At 54.0% G+C, this 12,723-nt stretch overlaps 1 protein-coding gene across 1 annotated transcript in view; it reads right to left on the bottom strand.

The window, feature by feature from the left end:
• The window catches only part of OSBPL10 (oxysterol binding protein like 10), a 326,754-nt gene that overhangs the window by 21,629 nt on the left and 292,402 nt on the right, over positions 1–12,723 (bottom strand). The window contains exon 8 of the mRNA XM_040246324.1: positions 1,994–2,471. Coding sequence (XP_040102258.1) covers positions 1,994–2,471 — 478 coding nt within the window. The remainder of the gene's footprint in view (positions 1–1,993; positions 2,472–12,723) is intronic.

Here is a 12,723-nt window from a genome sequence, read left to right as displayed (position 1 = left end):
GCTACAGTCCGTGGGGTCACAGAGAGTCGGACATGACTGCGTGACTGAGTGCACACAGAGACAAAGCAAAAAGCCTCGGCCTCACCGTCTGCTCACACCCCATGTCTGATCGCTTCACTTATTCACCCAGATTCCTGCCCCATGTCACCACCCCCGCCATCTCTGCCCTGGCCCAAGCCACTGCCATCTCCTGCCTGGATTCTCAGCATAATCTCCTGACTGGTCTCCTTGTGCCCCTTTCTCCTCTTATGACCTGGTGGCAACAAGCAGCTGGAACAATCTTGCTAAAATGCAAGTCAGTTCACGGAATCTTCTCAAAGCCCTCATCTTAGCCTCAGTGACAGCGAAAACCCCAGGGGACGGCCCCCAGGCTCCCACATTCCTCGGCCACAGTTACCTCTCTGACCTCATCTTCTCCCCCCGTTCTCCCTCCCTTCTCCAGGCACACGACTTCCTGTCTCAGTCCAGCAAGCAGGGGCCCCCCTGCCCCTGGTCCCCAGGGCCTACTTCCCTGTGTCCGACACACTTAGCAAGCCATTGACAAGGCCCGTTCATCACCCCCTGAGGTCCTTCATCACCTCCTGGGGTCCTTCCTCACGCCCTGAGGTCCTTCATCAGCCCCGAGGTCCTTCATCACCCCTGGGGTCCTTCATCACCCCCCGAGGTCCCTCATCAGCCCCGGGGTCCCGCATCACTCCCCAGGGTCCCTCATCACCCCCCAGGGTCCTTCATCACCCCCCGAGGTCCTTCATCACCCCCTGGGGTCTTCGCCCAGTTGCCTCCTCCTTAGTGGGGTCTATCCAGCTGCCACTCCAGCCCATCCTCTAGCTCCACCACCCTGTCCCCCCATTCCCAGGTCCACCTTCCCTGCTTTATTTTTCTCTCTAGAACTTAACACCTTCTAAAGCACCCCACCAGTGTATTTCCCCAGCAGAAGAGAGCTTCATGAGGACACATTTTCTTCACTCAAGTATTCATGGCTCCCAAAACAATAGCTGGCATACATTAGGTGCTCAATAAAAGCCTGCTAAGTCAATGGGAGGTTCTCTAATCTCCTGGAATTCTGGAAGGGCTTCTGAGGAGCCATGTATACCCTGAACCTACAAGCCAAATTTTGTGTTGGATTTTTTTCTCTTTTCTGAGAGTCTGTGGCCAGAATCTCAAAGGGACTGATGACTAAAAGGAAGTTGAAGAAACACTTACATAGGCACCTGAATTTAACAAGGATGATTGTAGTTTTCCTCCAACAATGAATACACTGCATTCACAGCTATCTGCTAAGAGGGGGATGTGTGATCCATACATGGTCTGATTACACTGGGTTCTTGATTCAGAATTGCAAGCCCAGCATCCAGAGATTTGTCTTGGGAACCATTTATGAGAAGATAGTGAACAGGCAGCTCTATGATGCTCGGGGCATCCCTGGTGGCTCAGAAAGTAAACAACCTGCCTGCCATGCAGGAGACCTAGGTTCGATCCCTGGGTCGGGAAGATCCTCTGGAGAAAGGAATGGCAACCCATTCCAGTATTCTTGCCTGGAGAATTTAATGGAGGAGCCTGGTGGGCTACAGTCCATGGGGGTCACAAAGGGTCAGACACGACTGAGCAACTACATTGTTTGTGAGCCAGAACACCGATGAGAATGAGTAAAGATGTGTTTTCATAGATTTGAAGCCAACTCTAATATTCATACAGAGTTGGAAATAAAAGGATCTGTTTGGCGGCCTGCACATGAGGAGCAGGTGAAGAACCCAGGTTGGCAGCCTAACAGGCAAAGAGCTGCATCCCACTTCCTGCATCGCCTTGGCCCCACTGGGAAAGGGCCAGGACCTGGTCCCCAAGGGCAAGCCCCATCCCTAGTCCCCGCCTGACCACTCACCCCCAGCTCTGTGAAAGTGAAAAGGACGGACTCCACACGCACACCCTCAAGCACCCATCAGGTACACAAATGTCCCTCTGTCAGAGCCCAGCTCCACCCCTCAGCATGGCTTACCTTCCCCAATCATCGAGACCCCCACGGACATGCCCATGAACTTGCTTTTGGTCCACACGTGAGTGTTGACACAGAGTCTCTTCTCCTTGCACTCACAGTAGAAGCAGGAGATGGGCGGGTGGTGAGACACCTGCTCGGCCACAAACCGCAGCTTGTAGTTCTTGGAAGAGTCGTCGGCCATCGGGTGTTCGTGGCCCGCGGGGGTGGGGTGGGCAGTCCTCCGGGCCTTGACCTTGTCCTTGGGAACCTCCCAGGAGCAGTGGAATGTCTCGCCAATGATGGGGTTGTAGGGCTTCTTGGCCAGGGCGCCCTTGCGGCCCTCGTGGAAGGCGGTGAGGTAATACTCCACGAAGCCGATGACCCGGTCCTGGGGCGTGGCCCCCGCCGCGACGGCCAGCAGCAGGTCAGGGTGCGCCAGGAAGTCCGCGTACATCTCCAGCAAGGACCGCTTCTCCAGAATGAACGTGGGGAGCACCACCTGCGCCCGGAGGAGGCAAGGTCAGACAGCGAGCCCTGCGGTTACAGGCGAAAGCTGGGGCTGCCACCCCCTCAAGCACGGTCCCCAGGGCCGGTGCCAAGCCCAGTTCCTTGGATGTGCGCACGCGTGACAGATCAGACGGCGGAACGTCCGAGGAACTGGAAACAGAAACGGAAATGCGGAACTGGAAATGCGGCGGCACCCGTGATGCCCACCCAGCTTCGTGGGCGAGTGTCCTGAGCTGTCTTCCATTCTGCTCACCTGGGCTGAAACCACAGCCTTTGTGTCTCCCTCCATGGCCGGTGCCTTGCTAACATGCAGCCCTCGGTCCACACCCAGCTCTCCACCATTTAGAGATGTGAAGAAAACAGCTCCAAAGGGCTCTTTTGTATTCTTCCTGCCATCGGGCACTGCCAAGGGTGATACTTGGTGTGTCCCCACAAACCCGGGTCCTGGGGCTCAGGGTGCCGTGTCAGAGGGGGTCCAGACAGACCACCACCCACGAGAGTATCTGTTTGGAAACTGCTATAGCAAGAGCAGTATAGAAACCCTACCAGGATCGGGGCAGAAAATGAGTATAGAAAGGGCCTGGCCCATGTCTCTGGAGGCAAGGCCAGCTAGCAGGCAGTGTTCACAGGGTTACCACACACAGGAGGGCCACAGCTGGAGGCTGCTCCGTGGGCTGGGTCAGGAGAAATGAGCTATGAAGAAACAGACTGGGCTGACAGCAAAAGCTTCTGGTAAACTGCCTGGCAGAGGGGTCATCTCCTCGCTGTGTCACTGGCCCATGACTGAGGACAGGGAGGAGCCTGGAGGGCCCACCAGGGGCTATGGCACTCCTTGTTGGTCCAGCATGGATCTGAGTGGTCCCTCATGTGCCACACACCCAAATGCCCAGAACCCAGGGATTAGGCCACCTAAAGCAGGTGAGGGGCTTTTGGGACACAGGTAGCCCCTCACCACGCCAGCCCGCTAGCACCCCTCAGCGAGCTCACTACAGGCGGCTGTGGGCCAGTAACCGCGCCCACTTGGCTGCAAGACAAGCCTGTGCTGACCTGGAACACCTTCTCACTCAGCTCCTCTCGCTAGGCTCACCGGGTTTCGAAGCCGGAAGACCAGTCCTGACCCTTGACCTGTGCGGGTGAGGGGAGGGGCTGGCCAAGGTCGCACGGCCGGCTTCTGCGCCTCCCCGTGTGGCTGAGGCTGTCTTTCTGCCACAACTGCGGCACCAGGCCATTCGAAAGCGTCGCCGACTGGGAACATCACACACAGCCCTGTGAGTGGGTCCCCAGCTCGGCCCTCGCTGGGACCATTCCTCTCGAAAGATGGAGACACAGGGGAAGCGAGGTATCCTGAGAGACAGGCAGACACAAGAGAGACAGACAGGCAGACACGAGACAGACAGGCGAGGCAGACACGAAAGAGAGAGGCGGACACGAGACAGACAGGTGGACACGAGAGAGACAGGCGGACACAAGACAGACAGGCAGACATGAGAGAGACAGACGGACACGAAACAGGCGAGGCGGACACAAGACAGGCGAGGTGGACACGAGACAGGCAAGGCGGACATGAGACAGCCAGCCTTGAGACAGGCAGACATGAGACAGGTGGACACGAGAGAGACAGGCGGACATGAGACAGGCGAGGCAGACACGAGAAAGACAGGCGGACACGAGACAGGCGGACACGAGACAGCCAGCCTTGAGAACAGCAAAGAGTTCTCAGAATAAGCTAGGGAAAGGCCAGCCCACCGGGAAGGAGAGGCCGGTATCCTTCTTAATGCTTTTCCGTCTTTCACTTGAAAACGATGTCAGAGGACAGTGCAGCTATGACGAGTCAAAAGGAGCCAGATGCAGAATGAACACGCGACATGGGCCACAGAAGGACCCCACGTTCAACACGTCTCTCTTGGCAACAGAAATGTCTTTACATTTCTTGTGAGTATCTTTCTGCTTTCTTTTTCTAATAAACTGCATGAAGAAACATCTAAACCACGACCATACAAACTAACGGAGATCTTCTAATTTTCTTTTGAGCCACAGCCTGACAGATTTGAGCACCTCGGTGCCAGAGGACTCCAGCTGACCAGGAAAAACGCATTCTGGCTCAGAGTGGCCTTCAGACCCCACTGATCTCGCCAGACCCCACTGATCTCGCCTCCTACGGCTCTGGGTGGGAGGAGGTCAAGTTCAGCCCCCCTCCCCATGCTCTGTGGGGACCCAGCTATGCCTCTCATGTCCTCCCCCACACAGTCGCTTGAGGTCCCCCCAGGAATGCCTCCCACACAGGCTGTGCAGGTTGGGAGCTGTGGATTTAAGCAGCCTTGGAACTCCCCCTCCTTCCGGCCAGTAAAGTTAAATTAATTTAAAAAGTAAAGAAAGGGACTTCCCTGGTGGTCCAGTGGTTAAGAATCTGCACTCCCAATGCAGGGGGGTTGGGGGGGTCCCTGGTCAGGGAACTAGATCCCACATGCACGACTAAAGATTCTGAGTGCTGCAACGAAGATCCGGCACAGCTAAATACATACATATCTTCGAAAAGAAAGAAGCTTCCAGGGTCCCCATCTCCAGACCCTCCCACACCACTCCACGCGTGTTCTCCCTCCCAGGCAAGGGGTCCTCTGCTGGGGGGCGGGGGGCTGGGCGCTGAGCCACACTGAGGCCTCCAGCCCAATGGATGGAATGCCACATGAAGGGGGTCCCAACAGCCTGGCTCCTCCTCCTACCCATGGGACGAGGGGTCTCCGTCAACCATTCCAGCTCTGGGGCCCAAGACGGAACGTGAAGGCAGAGAATCATGCGGATGTTTCTGCTCTCCTGGGAAAAGGGTAGAGTTTAAGACACTTCCCCTAAGCCAGCATTTCTGAACTCAGAAGCTAGAGGAGTAAGGCAAATTAGATAGGGACTTTCCTGGTGGTCCAGCGGCTAAGACTCTACACTCCCAACGCAAGGGGCTTGGATTCGACCCCTGGTCAGGGAACTAGATCCCGCACGCACAACTAAAGACCCTCTGTGCCACAACTGAGGCCGGGTACAGCCAAATAAACACATACGTAAACAATTTTTTTTTTAATGAAACAAATGGAGAAAAGAACGCCACTCAGAATCCCAAGCTGCGGATCATTAAAGCCCAAAAGCCTCCTTGGGATGCTGTGGTCAGCCCTCTGCTCTCACAGGTGAGGGACAGACAGGGGAGGAGGCAGGGAAGGTGTGTGGAGGGAACCTCAGGGCCCCCGACTGCTCCCCAAGTTGGGTCCATCACCCTGACACCAAGATTCTCTGCTTCTGGCCAATGAGAGCATCTTCTTTCCCTCAGTGACAAACGAGGTGAGCGTTCCCTGGACATCAGAATGGATGGCTGGGCCACCCCCTTCTCCTGTCCTTGATTATGGCAAGGGGGTCAGGAAGCGGCCCAGGGGAAAGGGTGGGATGAGAGCCCCACCTTCCAGCCCATTTTACTCTTTCCAGGATGACAAGGCAATCCACCAGCCCCAAACTGTCATTAATATGCAGACGGGGGACTTCCCTGGTGGTCCAGTGTTTAAGCATCTGCTTTCCAATGCAGGGGACCTGGGTTCAACCCCTGGTCTAGAACTAAGATCCCACCTTCTGCGGAGCAACTGAACCCAGGAGCCACAACCAGAGGAGCCCACACACCTCAACAGAGACCCAGCACGGCCGGAAGAGCAAAACCAAACCTGGCGTTAACATGCAGATGGGAGGCAGCCGGTGGTGACTCAGGACGGACACTTCCGGCGCCCCGTCTCTGGAAAAGCACAGCTGGTGCTCCCTAACCCACCCTCCTTTCCAGCTGTCACGCCCACCACTACTTCTCCAAGCCACAGCTGGACTCGTCTTTCTAAACTCTCTGCAAGAGACAAAGGCCAGGGTGTCCCTCACCTTCTCCAGTCTCACACTAGCCCTCATTTTCTGCCTCCAGGCATGTGTGTGCATGCACACACACACACACACACGTTCAGTCCTGTCTCTATTGCCTGCCCTCCCTCCTGCCTTGTCTCAATGAGAAACAGCTCAAGGGTAACCTCCTCTAGGAGATCTTTCCTCACAGCTCCTGCTTCCAGGCAAACCCACCCACCGGCTCCTTGACTGTAACCATCAGACACCCCCGCCATTGTAGCATCTCCAGGGCTCTCTTGCTTTGATCAATGCTAAACAGAGCCTTACTGGAACAACTGGGGGAAATTTTACTCCAGATGTGTTAGGGGAAGCACGCTAACTGAAACCGCAGATTCTGGCTAGGCACCACAGTAACCATCTGTGTGAGTTATTTTACGACAGAAGTGCTGGTAAGGAACTAAGCCACCACCAACCGGAAGAGTTTGGGAAAGGTCAAAAGGAGACACCATGTGTCTGTCCACCTCCCACCTCCTTCTTGCTGGCAACCATCTTGGCTGAGCAATGCATGCACCACCGGAGACAGGCTGGAAAATGATCCTATAACCACAAAACCCAAGGCTGCAGAGCTGCCTGGCAGGGCAGTTCTCCTGGGGGCCCACACCCCGCTGCTCTCCGCCTGGCGCCCCTTCCCAGTGAAGTCTCTCGCTTCGTCAGCATATGTGTCTCCTCGGACGGTTCATTTCCAAGTGGTAGACAAGAGCCCACCCACGGACACTGGAAGGGGTTCCCCTTCCTGAAACAGGCGTGTGAGAAACAGAACAGCATGGATGTGAAACTTTCCCAGGGCGACAAATGAGTCGTGCAGGAGAACGTCCCCGTCAGGTAACTGATGATCTGCCCAGCTCCACTCACTGAAGGACATCAGGGAGGAGTCTGCGACCTGCTCTGAAACGACTCATCAGGAGACTAACACATACATACATGCGTGTGTTCTTGTGAGGGACAGAGAGAAGCAGGAGAGGAGGAAGAAGAGAGAAAAATGCAAAACGGCAACATGTTAACAACTGGCCAGCAAAGGTGAAGAATGTATGTGCAAGTTCATTGTTCTCTTCCTGCAACTCTGCCGTAGATGGGAAAATGTGCAAAACATAAGAGTTGAAAGGAAAAGAAAAAAAGGCTCTACGAGAGATGCAACATCTGGGAATTTCTTAGTTGTCCCAGACGATGCTCCTGAAATCAAAGACGCAGGGAATGCGGCCTCACAGCCAACCGCAGGTCCCACCCACTAGGCATGTGATGCTGTGGCGGTGTCAGCTCTGGGGAAAGTAGAATTCCCGGAGAGAGGGAGGAGAAAGGGCAGCCATGGGGTGACTGTCTCCCTGTTTATCTCTTGCTGGTGTTTGTGCAGCATATCCAACCCAAGTCTTTCAACCCAGCACCATGACCATCCTGGGCAAAGACATCACCCTTCCCTCTAAAGTAAATCCCCTCTCACCTATGGTCCCTCCCTGACATTCCTTTTTTTTGGTCCCTTTGCAAATCAGTCACTTAATCATCTGTGTCTTGGGCGGTGGACACTGTAGGCACGAGAGCCAAGAAGTGGGGAGGACTAATTGGGCCGTCTGTCTCCAGCAGAGAGGTGAGCGACGGCCCAGCTGCTCAGAACGACGGCCGCCAAAGCGCTGAAGGCACCGCTGCAGGTTTGTCCAGCCATCGTCAGGGCTTCCATTGCTGCCATCAACAGAATTAAGACCGTGAACTACTCTGGGGAAAAGGAAAAAAGGTCTGCACTTGGGAATCAGAGAAAAATTAATTACAGCTAAAGTTGCAGCAGACTAGAGGTAACGAACTACCCTTTGGGTTGGGCTTCTAGAACCTGGAAACAATTGACTGCCCACTGAGAAAGTCAAAGGGTCCCCGGAAAGAGTGATGGCCCGTCCCTTCCCCACAAAGGGGAGCACAGCAGGCCTCCTCTAAGGAAGGGCTGGGCGGGAGCCACCTCTCCAAAGGAACATCCGTTAACTTGGTAACGGGGAGAGCGATCTACCTGATACTCTGCCATTAAGACTGGCAAATCCACCCGGAGCAAACAAGGACAGGAGACCAAGATCAGCCCCCGAGATGGATCTATGCAATCCTTTAAGGCAGCCAGAGGACGTACACACAAGCCCAGCCTTACAAAGCAAGCAGGAGAGGCTCTGCACTGCCCAGCCGAGAGGATACTCCCCTGAGTTCCCTTAAAGGGCCCGCTCCCTTCATGCCTATTTCATGGTGCTTGGGACATCACAAAAGGCACTCATTAAAACTGTTGTGGGATGGAAAGAGTTTCAAATAAAATTTTACTTTTTCTGAGAAGATATTTACTACATATAGAGAGGTGCGTTTGTTGGAATCAGGTCCCACGTAGCCTCAGGGTTCAAGAGCTCGGCTTGTAGGAGGGTCATAGGCTGTGGGTCGAGGTTCACCTCTTGGCCGTGGCAGCTGTGAGGACCTGGGCAAACTCCCCCCTGAGAAGGAGGAGCGTAAGCACAGCAGTGCAGTTAATCTGTGCATGTTGTGACTGCGCCTGGAAATGCGGCCTAAAAAAATAATGTGATCAAAGGAAAAAGCTGTGCGTTGAGGATGTCCACTGTATAATATCAAGCAGCCATTTGAGGAGGTCGTGAAGACAACGCAATGGTCTGCTGGGAGGTTATCCATCCGTGAACATGAATGCAGGCCATGAGACAATTTCCGTGCAGGCATGCAGGTGTCTGTCCTGATGCGATTCTCTATCCAGGGGTCCACAAACCACAGCCACAAACTAAACCTCCTCTTGGTTTTACAAACAGCAATACTGAACAATTTAAACAATTCTTCAAGAATCAGAGAAAATTAAGATAAAGAAACAAGAATAAACAAATTTTTTAAAGAAATTTAAAAAAAAAAGAATCAGAGAAACTTTACAATGATCTCAGCGAGTTTCTCTCTCAATGTACAGAATCTTGGCTAGCATCCTTGATGGACGGGATATGCATGGGCACCCAAGGAGAGTTCAATACACTCTTTGCCTTGCACTAGTTCTGACCACAATTATCCCGAATTTACAGAGAAGGAAACAGAGACACTCAGAGGCAAGGTGACTCAGTTGGGAGGCACCCAGGCTCAGAGCCACGGGCATGAACACAGGGCTCTACTGCAAGTCCCTGGGGTCTGCACACTTCTACTCAGCTGCCTGCCTCCTGCTCCAACAATGAATGGTACTGGCTATGGGCAAGCCCTCTACCCCTTCACTGGATCCCAGCCCCTCCCCTCTCAAGTTCCCGCAGGCATCTCCACCCTCTCTCCCGACTGTTCCCAGCAGCACTCAAACATCTTCAGAAACTACACTTGTCAATTTCAGACCTTCCTTCCAATTTTCTGCTCCCCTTGGCATCAAAACTCCTTGAAACTTTACTGCCTGTCTCCACTTTTTCTCCCCATCCTCCCTTGAAGCCACCCAATCATACCTTGACCAAAACAAAGGTAATGGTCCCTCTGCAAGCATGCTTTTTCTCCACCCAGCTGGAATGCCATGCAGAGGAGAGTCCCTTCTCTTTGAAACACTGTGTGACCTCATGCTATCATGCTCCTCTGCTTCCTGTCCTCTCTCTCCACTGACTCTCCATCTCTCCCAGAGAAGGCAATGGCACCCCACTCCAGTACTCTTGCCTGGAAAATCCCACGGACGGAGAAGCCTGGTGGGCTGCAGTCCATGGGGTCGCAAAGAGTCGGACACAACTGAGCGACTTCACTTTCCCTTTTCACTTTCATGCATTGGAGAAGGAAATGGCAACCCACTCCAGTGTTCTTGCCTGGAGAATCCCAGGGAGGGGGAGCCTGGTGAGCTGCCGTCTATGGGGCCGCACAGAGTCGGACACAACTGAAGTGTCTTAGCAGCCGCATCACTCCAGACTCTACATATTGGAGATTCTCTGGAATTTCCTCCTATGCCTGTATTCACTCCCTTTTAGGAGTGAATGGATCTCTCAGACCCAAGAGACTCACGGTTGAACCTGGGGTATCCCCAGGGTATCCCCCTGACCTCCCCATTCGATACCTTCTTTCCCTTGTTAAGTGGGGGTGGTGGTCAGCTCCACTGTGGCCCTCAGCGAACCTGAGCCCCTGGAGATCACACTCCTGCACCGTCCCCTTGTCATACATTCATCAGTGGAGTAGAACTGCCATGGTGTCAGTTTGGGGCCTAAGGTTTATCAGTGTTCACTTTTGCCCTCCTGGGAGTTTTGAGCTAGCTGCCGAGCTGGACAGACCACGAAGGAAGGATTCATGGAGAGAGAAGGTCCTAGAACATCATGGTGAGAGAAACGCCCAGCTGTTCCAACCAAGTCCAGCCCACAGTCAGCCCAACAGCTGAAGACAGGCACACAGGCAGTGACCACAGGCAAGACCAACAGGACAACTGCTCAGCTGAGCCCAGCCTAGAGTGCATGACTGTGAAGAAGGCAAAGGGTCACTTTCAGTCATTTTGTTTAGGGTGATCAATTCCTCAGTAAGAGATCTTTGAAGCAAACAGCAATTCTAATTTTTATTATCCCAGTGGCTTGGGTTAGAGTCATTCTTTATTCCCCTTTAGCTCATATCCTACATCCGATCTACATGCAAACAGGACAGTCACAGCCCGCTAGCACCCCTTCTATGTACACCTAGAATCTGCCACCACCCTTACCACTGACTGGCCTCCTCCGATTCCACCATGACCTTGCTGCCTGCACCCCTCTCGCCTTTTCTCAGTCCGCTTTCCACACAAGAGTCAAAATAAACCTTTACAAATATAAGGAAGGGAATTCCCCGGTGGTCCAGGGGTTAAGAATCCACCTTGCAATGCAAGGGATGTGGGTTGATCCCCGGTTGGGGAACTAAGATCCCACATGTCACAGAGCAACTAAGCCACACATGGAAACTCCTGAAGCCTGTGCGCTCTGGAGCCTGCGTGCCCCAACCAGAGTCCACCCACTGTGACAGAAGATCCCACGAGGGGCAACGAATATCCTGTGTGCCGCCACTAAGAGCCGAGACACCAAACACAAAAATAAATATTAAAACAATACGAGGAAGGCCCTGCACGCCTCCACTCAAAACTCTCCAGCAGCATCCACATCACCCAGAATAATACCCAAGTCCTCACAATGTCTGACTAGGTTCTCTGATCCAGCCCCTGCCATCCTGCCAACTTAATTTCCTGCCAACCCACACAAGTCACTCTCATCCTGGCATAGCGGTCATCCTGGGCCTTGTCCACTCACCGTCCCCTCTGGCCTGAATGCCGTTCCACTGCAAGGGCCCCTGCCTGACTTCTGCATCTCCATCTGGGGTCTGCACTCCAGCAACATGTGGGGAACCCTGTTCAGAGCAGCTGATCAAGGAGGCCCGCCCACCCCCCGTCACCCCAACCAGGGCCCGCCATGCTCTGTGTCTCTGCATTGCGTTTCTAATCCCTGCATCCTTTTCGCTCTCTTGTTTCTCCTCTGTCTCCTTCCACCACCACACAGGCTCCACGAGGGTGTGGATTCTGAATGGCGGCACTCCCAGCATGGCAGGTGTGGAGCCCAGTATACACATTCTAGATGAGAGAGCACATGCATCAGTAAAGGCTGCCTTTCACAGCCCTGGAAACAAGGGGAAAATCACCATAAACCAAGCTCAGCCTTGCACCCTGGGGCCCGCCTCCCTGGAGCCCATGATTTGGCAGGGCAGTGTCTCTGAACACGTTTCCCAGCTGCTCCAAGCGCTCCAGAGGTTTCCTACAGCCCTCAGGATCAAGTCCACCGTCCTTCAGCAGCCCACAGGGCTCTGCAGACCTGACCCCTCCCGACTTGAGGCTCCTCCGGGCCCCACTAGAACACACTCCTTGCGTACCCCACCACTGTATGCTCTGGCTTTGCCCATGCTGTTCCCTCCGCCAGAACACCCTTCCTCTCGCTCCTCCCACTCCTGTCCACTTGTTCTTCAGGCTCCACCTACATGTCCCTTTGTCAAAGTGACCTTCTGTGACCTCCATCTTCTACAGCCCCTTCTTTTCCTGTATTTTCCTTCCTGGGTTACCCACAGTTTGTGGACGTGCAGCACATTATCCAGTGGAGGAGTTTACTAGCAACTTAGGCCTCTGGAACCACAACCAAGAAAGGAGGGCAGACAAGGGTGCTTTTCAAAGCAGGACCAGTGACAGGGCCCAGTGAAAAGTGACAATGCAAGTCCTCCTGTTCAAAATGAATTTCAAGTCAGCAACAGCAGAGTGGTAACCCAGCCTGGGGTGCTTCTGAGCATGGCGTGCTGTACGACCCCACCAGTCACATGTCCAGGAAACTGCATCCCTAAAGGCCTGGTGAGGCAGCTGACCTGTGAATGACCATCCC

Source organism: Oryx dammah, unplaced genomic scaffold (assembly GCF_014754425.2).
Source record: "Oryx dammah isolate SB20612 unplaced genomic scaffold, SCBI_Odam_1.1 HiC_scaffold_9, whole genome shotgun sequence".
Classification (NCBI taxonomy): Eukaryota; Metazoa; Chordata; class Mammalia; order Artiodactyla; family Bovidae; genus Oryx; species Oryx dammah.
The sequence above is the reverse complement of the archived record's forward strand: the minus strand, read 5'-3'. Positions and strand labels throughout refer to the sequence as shown.